General features: G+C 37.3%; 1 protein-coding gene across 1 annotated transcript in view; it reads left to right on the top strand.

Moving 5' to 3' along the window:
- CHRFAM7A (CHRNA7 (exons 5-10) and FAM7A (exons A-E) fusion) overlaps nt 1-13,226 on the top strand; it is a 43,576-nt gene extending 30,350 nt beyond the window's left edge. Inside the window, exons 5-10 of the mRNA XM_034066448.1 lie at nt 2,267-2,346; nt 3,500-3,667; nt 4,055-4,249; nt 5,675-5,761; nt 6,421-6,530; nt 9,045-13,226. Of these exons, the coding sequence (XP_033922339.1) occupies nt 2,267-2,346; nt 3,500-3,667; nt 4,055-4,249; nt 5,675-5,761; nt 6,421-6,530; nt 9,045-9,563 (1,159 nt within the window). The 3' untranslated portion in view covers nt 9,564-13,226. The remainder of the gene's footprint in view (nt 1-2,266; nt 2,347-3,499; nt 3,668-4,054; nt 4,250-5,674; nt 5,762-6,420; nt 6,531-9,044) is intronic.
- Nucleotides 13,227-13,846: the final 620 nt, after the last annotated feature.

The following is a 13,846-nucleotide window of genomic DNA, read 5'->3' as shown; positions in this document are numbered from 1 at the left end:
TGCACTTCAAAACCAACTAGAAGCACAGTGCAGAAAAACACATATGCTCCTTTTTCAGAAAGAAGAATTTCATATTTGAGTCTGTGTACCTCTTGATATTCTTTAAAGAATGTGTCTTAGAAAAAGCAAAGTCACATGGAAATGAAACCTACTTTCTTGATCACTTGTGTGCATGTATGCATGCACACCTGTGTGAATACATGCGTTTGCATGGTCTTTCTTGCTGCCCCTTTCCCCAATATCCTCTGAATCCATGTCTGCCAAATTTAGCAGTGCAATCAGTAGAGATCTTAGCAGTTTCTTACAAATGTCATGAAAACAGACAACCAAAACGAGAAGGGAGAACAATTAGTGCTCTGACTGGAAGAGAAGCTGCAACATGAACTCAGAGAACCCAGCCATGAGCTGTGAAGCTAAAGGAGAGTGGACTGAATTTGTTCTACTGCCTTAGAATCAAATTGCCTTTTCCCCTCAATGTGCTAGAAGCCATTTGTGCTACATACATGATATTTAGACTTTTCTGCTTGTTTTCAGAGTTCAAATTAAATAGTTGTAAGCTTTTCAACACTGTAGGACTTCTGCTCACCACAGTCAAAAGTGCAACTCCAGATGAGCAAGTAACTATTTGCATTTATTTTTTTCTTGTCTGCATCTATCACAGACGTGTCCAGGTACTTTTTAATTTCTTCAAATACACAAGGAAAAAAACAAATGTGAAGTAATAATGACTGAAATAATGATTGCTTTATATGAATGATACAAAATTTACACCAGAATAGCTCAAATATAAAAGTTCTTTTTTTAAAAAAGGACTATTTCAATAATAGTTCCTGCTGGAAAAACATGCCAGTTATTATACTTGATTTTCTTCTAGAAATAGGATTATTTCACTTTCTCTCCCTCTCAGATTCTTACTGCATTTTTCTGATGGTGTTTTAGATGATTAGAAAATCACGAGATACTGAACCACTAGTAGGCAAACAGGGTATCAGAGACTTGTAATGTTCAAATCAGCCTAGAGACAGCACAGGTTTTGGGGTCAAGAGAAGCACAGACATTAAGGCTCGTGCAACTTCCTTTGCCCTGCCCAACAGCAGATGGTATGGTATTTGCCCTGTGTGCCAACCAGTCCCCACGAAGTGACTCCACTGCACAAATGAAAGCCCAAGAAAGGAGCCCGTGTCCATAATCAGGCATAAACTCAACACAGCTGTCCCTGAAATAATTTTGAGATGCTATGATCATTCACTGCTGGAACCTTCCCAATACATTCTGTGCAATTTAATGTAGGCACCAATTTCAGTAACTCTGACAATTTCTTGAATATCTAGGTCCCAAATTTTCAAAGATGTACAGATCAGAATCTGTAATACCTTATCATAGAAACCTGCTGTAGTAAATTGGAACTGTGAAAGAGGATACCATACTATCCGAGTATACATCCACTGCAACACTAAGAAATCTAAACATTTTTCATAGAGTGATTTAATTCAGCAAACTTACTCAGCTTTTCATAGGAGTCTTTATTTCATCATCTAAATATTTAAAAAATGGGGTGTTTCCCATCTAGAAGTTCTTAAAATCTTAATGCCTAGTAAATTCTTGTGTTATACTGTCAGATGTAGCTGTGATGCTCCCTGGCAGGAGCTGGCAATTCATAATCTGAAGCGCTCTCCAAGTAGCATGATTCTTTTCTAGAGACTTCAAAAAGGCACACTGGGCCAGTCCTGGCCAGCACTATTACACCGACACCTCTAATGTGGTTTCTTTTATTGCTGAACCCAGTTTGTGGATTCTGAAGTAGACAATGAAGGCTGAAGCTGCATTAAACCATCTTATGTATGCCATGCAGTAATAGTGTTCACACATGCAAAGGGGTAGGATGAGACACTGAACTATCCATGTATCGATGTAGTCACTAACTGCTTTTCATGTAGAGAGCAAGAAAACAGTTTTCTCCATATAGGTGCTTGAGAAGTATTTAAAAAGCACTTACTTTCCAATGGAAATCAGTAAGAACCCAGGCACTGTAATGAATGTAGTGGCATAGGTAAGCAGCAGTGAGGTGGCTTATCTTCACTTGCAGTTGTTTGTCAGGTACAAATCCAATATTATCAGTATCTGGGGGTCACAAAAATCTGGTGTCAGGAGAAAAGCTGTCAAGTTTTGGGGGTGAAATAATCCTTTTATAAAGAATAGATTTGTTTCAGATAGTCTTCAGCCACTCAAAGAGCATATAACCCATTTTATTTCTTCCCTGTTCTAGTGCTGATGAAAGATTTGATGCTACATTTCACACTAATGTTTTAGTCAATTCTTCGGGACATTGCCAATATCTGCCACCAGGTAGGCTGTTTCCATGTCATAAATTTTGATAACTTGGACTTCGTATGTATGGTGTGGTCTCAAATTTGACATAAATTCTCTGATATTTATCTAGCTAGCATCATCTGATCTAGTTGAGCCTAGGTGCATTATGAATGAAATGGTTAACACCTTAGTATGAAAAACACCATAAAAGATAAACATTTATTGTAATTCTGTGAATTCTTCTGTCATAATGCACTATTTCAGAAGTGTGGAAGTATGAAAGAAGATAAAAATAAAAGCCCCCAATATTAAAATACATTGTTTCTTAAAGCCATGGTAATGCTTCTTAATAAAAATTAATTTAATTAATTTAGCTGGCTCTTCTAGTAACATGTTAACTTTATAGTAAGATGCTCAGTAACATCTTGGATGTATCTTCTATTTGAAGTGATCTGCTGGGTGGTTCATTTAATACATTGTTAGTCTGAAAAGAGTCTGTGTTTGATATTTACTTGATATCAGCAGTGGAGTACTGTTTCTATTCCTAAACTCAACTGGCATAACTAGAATTAACTTAACCTAGAATCTGAATTGTAGAAACTACAGCAATAAAGCCAAGTGCTTTCCAGATAAAGTAGTTTTCTCCATTTAAGATCCCCAGAGGATTTCAGGCAGTTGCCTGTTGTTCTTTTGATTTAAAATCTTCTTTTTGGTGGGGGTTTTCAACTCAATTATGAAAGCCGCTAAATGTCAAGGCCTGACTCAACAAGTGAAAAAAAAGAAGCTAGGTTTCCTCAATAAATCAAGATCGTGTAAACCTAACAAGATAGAAAACCTTTTTTAGGATTTCTTATTTTATTCATTAAAAGACATAGGAGAAACAGACTGAATATTCTGCTTAATTTCTTCCTGAAATACAGTATCTAAAAATCTCAGCTTTTCTTTAACTATTCTGCTACCATGTGCCAAATGGAAATGTAGTTAAAAAAATAGTTTATGACATCAACATGTTAATGGTTCTTTTCCTTTTCTGTGACTGACTTTTGCTATTCACATGTCAAGGTGTAACTAAGATTAAGTATGCTTTACAAGTGAAAAACATAAGGTGAAATGTAGAACAAGGCCTGGTTACAAAATTTACATGGAACAAGCATTTAAATTAAGTGTTCTTGTTTAAAATCCAATCTAGGCATATTTAAAAGCTCATGCTACATAGATGTGCGCTGGTTTCCATTTGATGTTCAGAAGTGTAACCTGAAGTTTGGATCCTGGACTTATGGAGGCTGGTCCTTGGACTTACAAATGCAAGAAGCAGATATATCTGGCTATATTTCAAATGGAGAGTGGGATTTAGTGGGTAAGCTCTTGATTTCTTATTTACACTGTGAAATTGCAACCGTATCTCCACTGCTGAAATTAATGGAATAGATTGGGAAATGAAGATAGAAATTAAATTAATAAATTACTTAGCTAGTGATTTTTGACACTGAGAACAGGTGTAAGATGAAAATCAACATTAAAAAAGTAGATGACAAAACTGCCACTTGAATTCAGTATCTTTTATCCAACTTTCTTTTATTACCTGACAAAAATTACTTGATTGGGAATTAAGCTTAAAGCAGTTTTACCTGTAGTGAAGATTAGAATTTAGAAAAAACATTTATCCTTTTTAAAAACAATCACTATATAATATACAGTTTATTCACATTAATTTATGTTTTTCTTCCTCCTCCCTCCTACACAGGAGTTCCTGGGAAGAGAACTGAGAGTTTTTATGAATGCTGTAAAGAACCATACCCAGATGTAACATTCACAGTAACTATGAGACGTAGGACTCTCTATTATGGACTCAATCTTCTTATTCCTTGTGTACTGATATCAGCACTTGCTTTGTTAGTTTTTCTGCTTCCAGCAGACTCAGGAGAAAAGATCTCACTAGGTAAATCCTTAACAGGATATTGTAAATATGACCAAACAAAAAGAAGTTGCCCTTTTGAAAGTTTTTAAATGCTCTTAGTAGGCAAGGGAAAATACCTTGTGTGCCTTATTCTGGCTACAAAGCTATTTTTACTGTTTGATGGTGAAGCTGTGTGATGTTCTTGCTCTCAGCTTAGGGTACACTGAAGTTATGAAATGGGGAAATGTGACTACCTGCTGCAGTTCCTGACTACCTTTCTTAAGAAGCAGGGTTTCATTTTTTTTGACATTTATTTACCAAAGAAAACCCCAACAATCACTGAGAAAAGCTCAAGTTTACAAATATGCATTTTACCACTTTAACCTTTAGCAGAGACTTATTAATATTTCCTTTTAATATTGAGTTGTATTAAGAGCCTAAGGTGCCTTCTCAGAAAGACTGATTCTAACTGCTACTATTATAACATTGATAATGGATTTAAACTGAACCATTGGTTTGTGAATCACATCTGATCACTTTAAGTACTTGATCCTTAAGATGGAAGTTCATGCCTCTTTTTTTGCCTCGTACAAACCTGGAAATGCACTGGCTTTGCCTAAGTGGGTGTAACCGTTAAAAGGTAGAAACAAAATTGACATTTCTCCAGAATGTGATTTAGCTGAGTAGAGGCTCCTTAATCAAGTCCTTCCCCATATTTAAAGATCAATTCTTTATTCCTAAATCCTTTTTCACCTGACAATGAATAGCTCGTTATTAATTACAACTAGTCCTGAGAAAAGAGTGAAGTCTTATTCCAGAAAGAGGGGAACTCATCACCGAGCAACAGAAGTCAAACTCCAAAAATCAACAGAAAGGACTGCCTGGGGATAGCTAAGTGCAGAATCGAACAGCTAAGATCAAAAGATATCAAAGTCTGTCCAAGACAGCAAATCTTTCAGGAAGATGATGTATTGCACCACCACCTGTAGCTTCTATGGCAATTAATCAAGTGTCATATGCTCAAATACTCAAAATCACACCATGTTTTTAAAGCAAGCAAGCAGCAAGAATTACTTTGATTTACCTCAGCTAATTAACAAATTGTGATAACAGCTGAACAGTTACGAGGATCTAAAAATATGTGCATCTCTGCAAGCATCGGAACTAGTTTGACAGTACTGCTACCCTCAACTTGAGGTAGTACAAGAAAGGACAGGAGTACCACTAACATGATGGTGCAAGGGTAACAGTGGGAATGCATCTTGCAAAGGGCACTCCTTTAGATTCATTTGCTGCTTCTTACAGCCTTGTAATTACAGGCTACCAATCTAATGTTATAAGGCGAGGTTGGATGAAGCCTCAGGTGATATGGTTTAGTGTGAGGTGTCTCTGCCCATGGCAGGGGGGTTGGAACTAGATGATCTTAAGGTCCTTTCCAACCCTAACTATTCTATGTTTCTCTTTCAGGTATAACAGTTTTATTGTCTCTGACTGTCTTCATGTTACTTGTGGCTGAAATTATGCCAGCAACATCTGATTCTGTGCCCTTAATTGGTAAGCTCACTACTTCTGTTATTCACTTTCATGTCTTTGTCAAATGAGGTGCAGTGACTTTGCATGAAGGCCAGCAATAAGGCAAATAACTACCTGTACAATGGCCTACTGCAATGAATTAGAGAAATGTGGCCAGCTGATAAGATGCCCTTATGGGTGTGATCCCCTATACAATGTCCATGCTCTCTCCTCTGAACAATATAGAGAACCTACATGTATTGTAGGAAAGCATAAGCGAATTAGTTTTCTCTAGAATTTGTTCCAGTTTCGACACCATTGGTCAGACATTAGGAATACAGAGCCAACCATGGGTAAATCTTCCCACTGTAACTACTCAAACAGAGCGAGAAACTTTTCAAAAGAAGTACTAGCCAGTCTCTACAAAGCTGGTGAAAGAAAATTAGAGGACAGCTTTTTTCAAGGTTGCTCAGAAAAAGCAGGTGCTTAGTTCCACAGAGCCATTACTGGAGGCTGGCTATCCTCTCAAAATAATTGCTGTTATTTCTGGTTTTGAGAAATCTCTCATAAGTACCTAAACTAGCATGTGTATCACTACACTAGAAAAAGAACTTTATGTATGCATGTATATAAACAACCCTTATTGCTACAAAGCAATATCAGCTGAAGTATATTGCTGTAATTATCTGTTTATTTTGCAGCTCAGTATTTTGCCAGCACTATGATTATTGTTGGTCTTTCTGTTATTGTCACTGTTGTTGTTCTACAATACCATCATCATGATCCAGATGGGGGGAAAATGCCTAAATGGGTAAGGTTTGATTTTCATTCATTATAGAATCATAGAATAGTTTGCAGATGGGTTGGAGAGGACCTTAAGATCATTTAGTTCCAGACCCCTGCCATGGACAGGGACACCTCACACTAGTCCACGTTGCTCTAGGCTCTGTCCAACCTGGCCTTGAACACTGACAGGGATGGAGCATTTACCACTTCTTTGGGCAACCTGTTCCAGTGCCTCACCACTCTCACAGTAAAGAACTTTTTCCTTGTAACTAATCTGAACTTTTCCTGTTTAAGTTTAAACCCATTCCCCCTTATCCTATTGCTACAGTCCCTGATGAAGAGTCCCCCTCCAGCATCACTGTAGGCCCCTTTCAGATACTGGAGGGCTGCTATGAGGTCTCCACGCAGCCTTCTCTTCTCCAGGCTGAACAGCCCCAACTTTCTCAGCCTCCCTTCATACAGGAGGTGCTCCAGCCCCCTTATCATCATCGTGGCCCTCCTCTGGACTTGCTCCAACAGTACCATGTCCTTCTTATGTTGAGGACACCAGAACTGTACACAGTACTGCAAGTGGGGTCTCAGGAGAGCAATTGCACAAATGTCCCGATGAAAGAAGCAATATAGCAGCTTGTGTCCCAGGTTTAATTCTTACTTTAAAAAATATATAAATCCTTCCTAAATATTTTGTTTTGAAAAGTAATTTTACCAGAAATGATTTGTCCAGATACCTTTTGTGTGGTAGGCTTCTTAGAGTGCGTGTGTGTGAGAGAATGAATATACCTCAGCCTGCTTATATGTTCAGAATCTCTCTCATAACTGCTAGAAGCAACTCAGGATTTTGCTAAAAACTAAATATGTAAATGAAGGTGTTTTTCAAATAAGCTGCAAATACCAGAAGGGAAATAAGTAGAAGGAAAGAGTAAGGTACTGATGGAGATTTTAAATGCATGAAATACACCACCCTCAAGATGCAACTGCGTAGCTGCTATACATTTAGCTGCTGTGTGTATGGAAACATCAGCAGCCTAAAAAGCATGGCTGTTAAAGCAGAACTGAAACTTGCTCTGAAAATCCTCCTCTTTACATCTCTGGTCAAGAACATCTGTAAAGAGCAAGGAAAAATTAAAGTCTTTTTCTAAGCATTATGATTCTTTTCATAATGTACTTCTCTGAATGGTTGTTTTCACAAAGAACATTACGCTGACTTCACCCAGCTCATGGCAGCATCAGGCACTACTGCAAACAGAAAGACCTTTCTCTTTTTTTCTTTCTAGAACAATGAGGTATTATTGCATACAGCAGTGCCCTGCAGACAAGAGATAATGAGATGTTCCCTGACCTGTTCCGGGTAGTGGCTTTAAAATTAATTTCAATTAAGAGAATCAATGGTGTATGCCTTCATACATATGTTTGATGACCTAAAAGGGATGAATGTTTAGTACTGAGGCAAACATCCTGAGAAAACAGAGTACTTGAGTTTGAGAAGTGAGCTTTAGTGTTCAGGAGCAGAAGACCATTAAATATTATTTCAATACTGGTGGATGTTGGATCAAGCTCTCAGCTAACGAATATTATCTTTCTTGGTGAAGTTAGATAGTGTAAATAGAGTAAGAAGACAAGATCTGTTTCTGGTTGGGATGCTTGCCTGGATATAATATCAAGTCTGAGTGGCAATCCATAGTCAGAATAAATGGACCATATTTAGTATTAATTACAGTGAAGGATTTGCACATTATATGAGACAATAGTATTTCATTAGTGCTCTGGAAAAGAAACACTGGAGTGAGTTCTTAAAATCTGATTGAAATAAATAACAGAAGCTTGCATCTCAACTGGAACAGTCTCTGGCTTGTCTGCACTTTCTGTAAGGCTGGATTAAGGCAATTTGAAAACAGTAAAATGACACACATTGATTAAATTTGCAAAGTACTTTTTTTTTTTTTCAAACAAAGTGATTTTTCCATCTTTTCTGTATGATATATGCAGATCTGTTTTCTAGAATCTGTAATCACCTGTCATGAAAACAATTGTAAAGCTTGGTGGCTCGGTCCAGTCCATTTTAGCATCTATTTTAACAGCCCCATCCAAACAGTAATGTCATGTGAATTTTATATTAGAGCATAAATACCAGTAAAAGAATTGTAATTTATTGACCACTGTCTAAAGCAGCACTATTAAGACTATTAAAAAGTAACTGTTCTTCAGTAAGTGGGCTTTCTTTTAGTTCATGGTTTCCAGTAAAGTTCGAAAAGGCTGCCATATTCCTACTCAAGTGTAAGGTGAGCTCAACACTACAGAAACTCCCACTGTTAGCGAAAAGCTAGCCTGAGACAATCAATAGCACTACTAGAATTAGGAAAGCAGCCTCCATGATGGGCAAGTAAATCAGCTGGAAAAGTCTGGTGCTATTTTCTAGAACTCCTGCACAGACTAAGCAGAGACCATGGACCAACCAGTCACCCAGGCTGCAAAAATACCAATAGTGCCCAAGGACAGTGGCTATGTGAAGAGATGCTTATTCTCAACAATTTTATTTCAGACAAGAATCATCCTTCTCAATTGGTGTGCTTGGTTTCTGAGGATGAAAAGACCAGGGGAAGATAAAGTGCGTCCTGCCTGTCAACATAACCAGCGTCGAGGTAGCCTATCAAGTGTGGAGATGAACACTCTGAGTGCCCAGCAATCCAGTAATGGGAATATGCTATACATCGGTTTCAGGGGGCTGGAAGGGGTTCACTGCACACCTACCACTGATTCAGGAGTGATCTGTGGGCGGATGACCTGCTCACCAACAGATGAAGAAAACCTGCTGCACAGTGGCCACCCCTCTGAAGGTGACCCAGATTTGGCTAAGATCTTGGAAGAGGTCAGGTACATTGCAAACCGATTCAGAGACCAGGATGAAGAGGAAGCCATTTGTAGTGAATGGAAGTTTGCAGCCTCTGTAGTGGATCGGCTCTGCTTGATGGCTTTTTCAGTCTTCACAATCATTTGTACAATTGGTATTTTAATGTCAGCACCAAACTTTGTAGAGGCTGTGTCTAAAGATTTTGCTTAACTCCTAATTACAATCTGATTCTCTGAAGTATGATATGTAGCAAATAAGAGTTGGGTTTTCTGTTTGCTTGCTTGTTTTTAATGAGTATACTGCTTCTCATTCTGTGCTTTCTTTTGCCCCCCCCTCTGGTTCTGAGTTCATTTTAGAAGAGTGGCACCATTTCAGAAGGAAAGCCAAGGATTTCTCCCTGTGCTGCCTTTGCACAGCTCCTCTGACAACTCTTCTGTGGGACCGATGCAGTATTTGGAAGTCCCTTCAGAATGACAGGGTATTTGCACTACCATCTTTTACATATTTTTGAACTGGCTATCACAAAATAGCAGGTAGGCAATGCCAGAAATGTCACTTCTTCCAAACCTGGTTATAAAAGACAGAAGGTGGTCCTACTTGAATGAGCAAGCGTAAACACTTCTGTTTAGGAGAGGATTAAATCCAAATGTAAGCTCAAACTGCAGAGAGAAAGCGAGAAATAGTTTGCTTTTCAGCTACTGCTTCTGACTGAGTTGAGGTATGTAGCTCTCCAGCTCACTTATAACCAGTCAGAACCTTAACTCCCTCCATGCATTTTACAGACATACCAGAAAACTGTGAGCTAAAATTATACACCACATAACTTGTCCTTCTGTATCTTTCTAGATTTGACCTATGTATTTGGCCTGAATTCTTAAGCAGGCTTCACAGTCATTTTTGCAGTGTTTACTACTTCTTCCTTCTCCCCAAAAAGACATTCTTTCAACTGATGACCTTTTTAACCATTAAAAAGAAAGGAAGGATGCCTTTATTCTCACTTGTTAAAAAAAAACAACCCAAAGCAACAAATCAACCAACCAAAACAAAAACAAAACAACCCCAAACTCACAGAAAACCCTCAGGAAAAAATAACCCAAACCACACACTTGTCTCTCTACTATTAATCATATTTCAGTGTGGAAAAGTGACACTCAAGTGTCTTGTACAGGCAAAAGCATAAATGAAGAATCTAAAGCAAAAAAAAAAAAGCCGTTAAATCCTGAAACTGAGGTTTTAATTTAAAAAGTTAAGAGTTTGATCTGTTGTATGCTTAACCTTTCATAGACTTCCTTCTGTTGAGTCACCATAATGTGTTTTTACAAGAAAATTGCACCTTTTCTGCTCAGTTTATCCTCCAAACAGCACTAATGAATAATAAGGCTTTCTTGGGTCTGATATAAACTATGAACTGTATATACATATACAGACACTGCAGATACATCAAAGGAGAGGTTAAGACTTAAATACAAATTCTCTTAATCTAGACAAACGTTTGCAAAGGTAAAACTAATAGTTCATCACTTTATGTTATTTCTGATTCTGAAATTCTCCCATCAAAATATGCTTAGTTTTCACATGATGGCTTAATGAAAATGGCAGAGCTGAGAATACCAGGGCCTGAATCTTCATGTGTACAGAAGAGCTGAGAACTGGTCTCTTGCTGGTGCACCAGTATTCCTGACCAGTGATATAAGTGGTAAAAGATGTGGGGGAGGATTGCTTTAGCATTGACTGCTTGCTTTATCCTACAGAACCCCAACTCTTTGGCTGAGGTCTTCAGAGATGCAAATGGAGGCCTGTTGTTGTACCATGTTTTTACTGTGAAATAAACTCAAGTCCTCAGTTTATCTCATATGCTGAATTAAAATAGTGATTGGAATGCTTATTCTCCCTAGGAAACAATTCTTTCTCAGAGTCTGCTACCCTGAGAGCAGAAAAATCAAATTTCATGTAAACCAAGCTCAAAGTCACCACAGGTACAGTCCATCATGGAAGTGAACACCTCACTGAAGTACCTTCATGCTAGACAAAAGGGAAGATGAGTGAAAGGAAGGCAGGACATTTCTCACAGAACCTTGTCTTCCTAAGGTTCATTCAGAATGTCACACAGCAAAGACATGAGCAAAGCATTCAAATCCTTCTTAAAATTTCATCTTGAAATCATGTCTTAGAGTTATCTGTGAGGAAGTTAAATTTTCAGGAACAATTACTAAGAATTAGCCACAAAGTAATTCCTGCAAATAGTTTCTACTTTGTAGATTGCACATGAACAGGAGAATAGGAGTCCAAAACCTGAAACATGAGTTTTGTTCAGCTGTGGGTAACTACACACATCATGTGGCATGTGCTTTTGTTCTGAGTAATGTTTCTAGGCTAGGCTTCCTGATGCAAATGTTGATTTACATTGGTATTTTTTCTTTCTGCAAGTATCCCTAAGGAGCTACACAAAACGTTCCATTTAGTCTTCGTAAATTTTCAGGGTCCTCTTGGAAAAGAATTTTTCAAGGTGAAATGAAGACATCTGGGGGCTACCTTGTACAACAGGACACAGCTACTGCAATCATAATACCATGACACGTGTAATATAGGAGGCATGAGAGTATCCCTCTTTCCACCAGAATCTATTTACAGCATCTGTAGAAAGCATCTTGCTAAATACTGGAGGTTTTTACAGAAGGATGGAGAAAACAATTTGCAATTTGTCAGTAAACTTAATTATCAATGACAGACATGCCTACGCTTAAAAAAAACCGGACTGTTTAGTGAAGTCCTGCCAAGTCTGTAACAGTGAGTTTGTAATACTGTCAGTGAATACCAGGTATTAGACAAAGTAGCTGTTAGACACCAGTGCCATGCCTACACTGCTGCCATTATGGTTGGCAGGATTAATGAAAATACACCAAGGGACAGGAGAATCCTTATCAGCCTACTGTTAACATGACCTGTAAACATTTGGTGATAAGATTATTATAAATTTTAAATACAACAGTGACAACTTCTCAGTTATGTTATTTTGCATCTATGAGTTAATTTTTTCTGTGACTGAGCTGAGCAAAATTGGTATGTTTCTTGTCAAATGTGTGTGTCTTAAATATATTTGTGTATGTGCTAAAGAGTATTTTGATCTAAATATTAGGAAAAAAAACATTTATTTACAATTCTGGGCATAGAAATGGAAATTAAAACACTGTGTACAGTATGTGTATGTAATATTAAAGATAACATATTGATGGTAAGGATGTTATAATCTTTAGAGTGCAGAGAGAGGATAAGCAAGTGGTTCACTGCAATTAAGCTATGACTTGTCTGACCATTTCAAAAGCTCACTCTGGAGCTCACCTGTCATGTACAATACTATGTGTGAACAATGTATATTACTTTTTCTGATTTTTTTTTAAATATTGAATTGTATTGAATATTTAAAAGACTTTTTACTATTTTAAAATTTTTATTTAAGTGTTAATGCCAAAAAAGTTCCAAATGTAAAATTTTAAACAGTTAGTTTTAAATACAGGTAAATTATTTAAACAGTATTAAAAAAGTTAATTATTTTATACAGGAATAGATAATACTATGTAAGACTCTTTTTAAAAGTTTCTTTAAATTCTCCCTATATTCTCTTTAGCTGCAGGATGTAATTAACAGGTTACAATTACAATTTGATTATGATTTAGCTTTCCACCTTCTTTAACTAGAAAAGAAGGGAAACCAAAGCCCCAGATTTTGTTTCCTTTCGTTATACTATTTTTTACAGTAAGAAACATGGCATAAAGGGCATTAGGAAGAGATGTTACATCTGTCAGGTACTGATCGCCATATAACAAACTCAGTACCTTCGCAGTCCAGTATGAATAAAAGATTTAGATCAAGAAACTTTTGAGTCTTTCTCATTTTGCTAAGATAGAAACAAGTTCAAGTTGCAGAACACACAAACAGCCATAAAAGAAAGAAAAATGTCTTTGGATATATCCATATGGGATGACAAACACCTTTGATAATTAAAAATACATCTATATTCTCCTAGTAAACCAGTTCCACAGTAAATATCAGTCTTACATAAGCAATCAAATTGAGTAGGACTGAAATACCATGTAAGTTTTGGAATGGCCTCAATGCCAGTATTAGTTTTCTTCTTAGAGTTTAACACAGAAGAGAGAAATGAGAGAAAAAACAAACCCATACCAGCTAAATAAACTGTTGACAGCTGCCAATTTTTGTTTGTTGGCCACTGGTGAAAATATACCTAACCAGCAAAATACCCCTAGGATGGCAAAGCAACATGTCAGGTATTTTTTTGAGACAGACAAGATATACTGCCCACATGTTCAAAAAGCTTCCTGAAAAGTTTTCTATCTTTATAACATCCCACTGAGCACGTACCAGTAGTAAAAATCAAGGGTTCTGAGCCAAAGACTTTATTGTCTTATTGCTTCCACAAGCTTGTAAGAAACAACTAATGAAGACCTGTTTGGTCAAGGTCAATGTACCAAGTC

Source organism: Melopsittacus undulatus, chromosome 9 (genome assembly GCF_012275295.1).
Source record: "Melopsittacus undulatus isolate bMelUnd1 chromosome 9, bMelUnd1.mat.Z, whole genome shotgun sequence".
Taxonomy (NCBI): Eukaryota; Metazoa; Chordata; class Aves; order Psittaciformes; family Psittaculidae; genus Melopsittacus; species Melopsittacus undulatus.
The sequence above is the reverse complement of the archived record's forward strand: the minus strand, read 5'-3'. Positions and strand labels throughout refer to the sequence as shown.